General features: G+C 29.8%; 1 protein-coding gene across 2 annotated transcripts; it reads left to right on the top strand.

Annotated features, from left to right (window-relative positions):
- The first annotated feature begins 774 nt into the window (after nt 1-774).
- Nucleotides 775-4,612, top strand: LOC149233015 (caffeoyl-CoA O-methyltransferase-like). Of its 2 annotated transcripts, XM_089376628.1 has the most exons (5): nt 777-1,010; nt 1,171-1,250; nt 1,336-1,480; nt 3,633-3,764; nt 4,065-4,612. In XM_089376628.1, the coding sequence occupies exons 1-5, from the start codon at nt 840-842 to the stop codon at nt 4,356-4,358; spliced, it is 822 nt and encodes a 273-aa protein (XP_089232754.1). In that variant the 5' UTR covers nt 777-839; the 3' UTR covers nt 4,359-4,612. The 2 variants fall into 2 exon arrangements, with proteins under 2 accessions (XP_089232755.1, XP_089232754.1); XM_089376629.1 differs by lacking the exon at nt 3,633-3,764 and having other exon boundaries at nt 775-1,010.
- Nucleotides 4,613-5,287: the final 675 nt, after the last annotated feature.

Genomic DNA, 5,287 nt, shown 5'->3' with positions numbered 1-5,287 from the left:
TATTGTGAAGTTTAATTTTCATAAATTTTATAAAATAAGGTTAAAGATGAAACAAATTATAAAGATAAAATAAAACCTACTCCAAAAACCATCTTTCCCATTCCCATTGATCATGGTATTTCCATTTAACATTGATATTATCTCTGAGTTTTTGAAATCTGGAAAATAAAAAATACTAATACTTACAAATTAAAAGTAATGTTTATGAAATTTAAATTTCTTTAAAACTGTTTTTACTTGGTTAAGAGTTTGCTCTCTTGGATGTAAGAAAATAGGTCTGGTAGAAGTGAAAGCATGTCCCCTTACAAACTACCAACAAAGTAATTATAGGTGACAAGAATATAATAATAATGATGAATGGACGATCATTTATTATAATAAAATTTCCCACTACACAAAACAAATCCACACTTATCAAATGGCCCACAACTGTGGGCTAGGCACTTACAGCACACATGCAAGCCACCCACCTTCCCAACGGTAGGGTTTGGTGGTATTTTCCTAACTATTGCCGGTGGGATTTGGTATTCATCGAATTTCGTGGTCGAACACGAGACATGCTAGGCAATTCGTGTATAACAAAATCTCTACGCAGATACAATACACATGCAAGGGTAGGGTTTGGTGGTATTTTCCTATTCCAATACACTCTTGCCGGTGGGATTTGGTTTTCATCGAATTTTGTGGTCGAACACGAGACAGGCTATAATAAAACCTGAAAGCAAGGTGCGCGGTCCCATGCACGCAATGAGCCTTTACATCAGGCTATAAAAATCACATTACCTTACCATACTAACACATAATCATACGAGTAAATCCCTCGTCTTCTTCTCGCAGAAATGGCTCAGCTGTGTTTAAGGTGTAAGGAAATAGCAGGGAAAGCAGATGTTTTGCAGCCAGCTAAAGCAGAGGTGAAGGCTGACTCACCCCAATTACAGGAGGACAGTAAGGTTGCCAAATATCATACAATGGATCACAAAAGTCTGTTGCAGAGCGATGCCCTCTATCAGGTTAGTCTCATCCCAAGTGGGTTCTGAGTTTTTACCTAAATCTAGGTTATTATTTAATTAGGTTAAAGTTTTGAATTTGCATTTCCGAAATAAAAAATATTTTTTCATGCACTACATCCTACTTGTACCTTTGGATTGGCTAATAATGAGAGTATCGCAGTATATATTGGAAACAAGCGTGTACCCTCGTGAGCCCGAGCCATTGAAGGAGCTTCGGGAAGTGACTGCCAAAGTTCCCTGGTAAAACCCACCTATTTCTCTCTATCTCCCGTTTCCTCCAGATGGGCGGTATGCCTGAAAATCACTCCTCTTCTTGGTGTTGCAGGAGCTTTATGGCCATTCCTCCGGATGAAGCTCAATTCCTAGGCCTTCTACTGAAGGTAATGAATGCTAAGAACACCATAGAGATTGGGGTGTACACCGGTCACTCACTTCTCAGCACAGCCCTTGCCCTGCCCGATGATGGAAAGGTAATTGATAGCATACTTACCACGTTTGAGTTTGAATTTGAATGGGATCTAATAAAAAAAAAAATTGATACTACACCTTTTAAAGTATAGTTTCCCTTATCTGACTAGGATGTCTTTGCTTTCTTTTCTTTTTTTTTTATTCATTTTAAATATAACAATTCAAAAAAACACACTGGATTCTATCTTCCAATTTTAATGTATTTTTTAATTTAAATTTAAAATATTTAGTTTTAAAAAATTATTTAATTTTTTTACTAAATATATATTTAGAAAATCAATATTCAAAATTTATCTATCTAAAATCTTTGTATATAAAAATATATTTAAAAAATCAGTTAGTTATTACCGGTTAACTAAATCACTTTACTAATTTTCTCCTTTCTCACTTTACTAATTCTCTCATTTCTTGCATAAGGTTAATTACTTAGGAAAAAGGAAAATAAGAGAAAAACTTTGATATTGCAAAATAGGAAATTTTCTTTCTATTTTCTTTCCTTTTGTGTTTAACAACTTATGTTCATAGAATAACAAATCCATTTGGATAAATTACTAATTATGAATTTCCATAGAAACCTCATCAAATTTTATTGCATTATTATACCCGGGTCTTAATTAATTTGCAATTTTTTAAAAACTATTTCAAAGTGTATTAAAATTTTTGTACATTTATATATTAAATTTTCTTTTTAAAAATCGAAATTTGAATTTCTAAATTTTGATTGGTGGATGTCTAATTTTATGTGTTTAAAATAAATAAATAAAATCTAAAAAAATAAAATGTAAAAATAAAAAATAAAAACCCCTAGAGTGTCCTCATAAATTGGAAAGATTTGTTTTCTCAATAAAAACATTAAGGACTATGAAATATAATTAATTATGTAAAAGATTTTTTCCATAATTAATATTTTATTTCCATTCATTCTCATGCTTACTTTTAATAATAAAACATTTTTTTGCCTTCTCATTTTAAATTTTCTAATTTTAAAAAAAATTCTAATTACATTACCATATGTTTATTAATTGCAAAGGAATTCCAAAATATATCAAAAGTTTAACATAGCAAAATATTTTAAATACTATTTTCAAAAAATAAATTTTTGTAATAGGAAATTTTTTAAAAATGGCATTGTCCATACCATTTATTAATTTAGAAAATCATTTAAAAAATTGACTTCTTTTCATAGTTGGTGATTATATTCTTGAATTATTTTGGAAATAAATTAAGTATAACATATTTGAAATATTTAAAGTTTGGAGTGTACACTTTAACCATTCTCAAAAACATATATTACTATCACAACCATATCAATATATATGATTGATATAGCCAATATATCAAGCACATGCACAACCACATTAATAAATATAGTCCATATACATAAATAGTCATATATCAACCATATGATAAAAATTTAATATCAATTATTATAATTATTATATAAGTGATAATTATACACATTAAATTATTATGAAATTTATACATATAATTATCACTCGTATAGTCATTATAATTATATAATAATTAATACTAATATTAGTATTAAATTTCTTCTATACATTTAATAATTATTAATGTGGTTGATATATGTCTTTTAATTACATTTAATAATGTGGTTGTGGTAATAATAAATATATTTCAAATTATAACATAATTAACACAAAAAATAATAATAACATATAGTTATGATTAATAATAATTATTTATCTCTAGTAATTATTTTAAAATTAATGATTAATATATGTTTATTAATATATCTATTTATCTCAATATCTTTTATAAATTGAAACTTAATATAATTATAAATTATACTATAAATTTACTATAATTATAATGGTATACTCTAATTTATAGATGAAATGGTTAATTTTAATTGAGATTTTTAAATTTTGAGTTTAAATTGTTTAATCTGCAAAATTCAAGTGTTTCCAGATCACTGAATCTATTTACGCATTCAAAATATATTTTAAACGACAAAAACTCTTAAAGTTATATTACCTGAATTTTAATGAATTCTAGAAAAAATCATTTATAAATTAAACTACACCTAATTATACTGATGATGTTGCTGGTGATTCATGAAATATCCACTCTGGACATTTTGGTGACTTAATGTTTTGTACGGGGGAGAATTAATGAAAGTTGGCGTGGCAGATAATAGCGATGGATACTGATAGAGCGACTTATGATATGGGGCGACCTATCATTGAGAAAGCTGGAGTTGCCCACAAAATTGACTTTAGAGAAGGCCCTGCTCTGCCACTTCTGGATGAAATGCTTCGGAATGTATGTAATGCGAAGGAGAAATTGATGGGTTGGGAATGAAAGTTTTTTTTTTAAAGAAAGTAATTAATATTTTTGGGTAAAGGTTATGTTAATTTTTTGTATTATTCTAATTTTATTAGATGTTTTTAGTGTAAGAAGATATAAGTAATATGAATGCAAGTCTTATTATCAAATCTGATCCATGGAGTTTTGGCGTTTGAAATCAATTTACAAATTATTATATTTGTGTTTTGTAATCTTCTCTGTATCATTCCAATTTTATGATGTTTCCAGAAATGAAAATTTTGTAACGTTGTACAGGGGCAGATGAATGGATCGTTTGATTTTGCGTTCGTGGACGCCGACAAAGAGAACTATTTGAAGTACCACGAGCGGCTGATCGATCTGGTGAGGGTTGGAGGTGTGATTGCATATGACAACACCCTGTGGAGAGGAACCGTCGCGGCTCCCCCCGATGATGAGATGAACGAAGGGTTCAGAAAAGTGAGAGTTTTCACATTGGAAGTGAACAAGGTGCTTGCCGCTGATCCCCGCGTCGAGATTGCCCAAATACCAGTTGCTGACGGAATTACGTTGTGCAGGCGTCTCTCTTGAACTTTATTCGGCGACCAACACTGAAGGCGATATGGGGCCTCAAAATTCATTAGTGTGAGAAATTGGAGTAGAAACTGTTAAAATGTGTTTGTAAGCACCTTCACAATTGTTTGTGAAAGTGTGTTTGTGACGTGTTTATTCGTCTCATTCTGATTATGCGATAGCATTAATTTGTTGTTGTTGCTGTTGTTGAACATTTGGCTTTTTTTATTTACAACGTTTTTATTTTAAATCATGTATATTTTTATATTAAATTTGGTATTCTAATAGGCGTTAGCAGATTTTTATATTAAATTTGGCATTTTAGTACATGTTAAAAGTTGTTTAGTTAGAATTTACAAATATTTCAAGTTTAAAAAAAAAATAGTGATTTACTTAATGTAGTTATCTAAATTAAATACCCAGTAAACATAAATAGGTATCAATGTACTATAAATATTTATTTTATAGGACATTTTACATGGTTAAAATTATAAAAATTAATTGAATTATAATTTTATTTTAAATTATCATTATTAATTGTAAAAATAATTAACTTTTGTTTAAATTCAATATTATATTGAATGGATCCAAAGCTCCTAATCTTTTTCATCTTTTACATCTTTGTAAATGGCTCTCCCACTCTCCCACCAGTCCATTCACAACATCCTGGGGCATTCATTAATGAGATCTTGTGTCACCCTTTCTTTTCATATTGGTAGCAAAAGGGTTAGGAAGAGCCCTTAAAGTGGTGGTAGTAGAAAACAAAATCAAAGGACTTCGGCATTTTGGAGCTGACCTCCCTCTAACCCATCAACACTTCGTAGATGATACCATGGGCATGGCCATACCTGCCATTTAAGAGGCAAAGAGTTTCTCACAAAGTCTAGACAAATTCTCTCAAGCCTCAAATATGGAGATTAACAAAACCAAATATCAAGTTTTCTTTT

The sequence above is a fragment of the Pinus tabuliformis genome, chromosome J, assembly GCF_031772625.1.
Source record: "Pinus tabuliformis cultivar Carrire ecotype Pingquan chromosome J, CPIR1, whole genome shotgun sequence".
In the NCBI taxonomy this organism is placed as follows: Eukaryota; Viridiplantae; Streptophyta; class Pinopsida; order Pinales; family Pinaceae; genus Pinus; species Pinus tabuliformis.
This window is presented reverse-complemented; position numbering and strand designations above follow the sequence as displayed.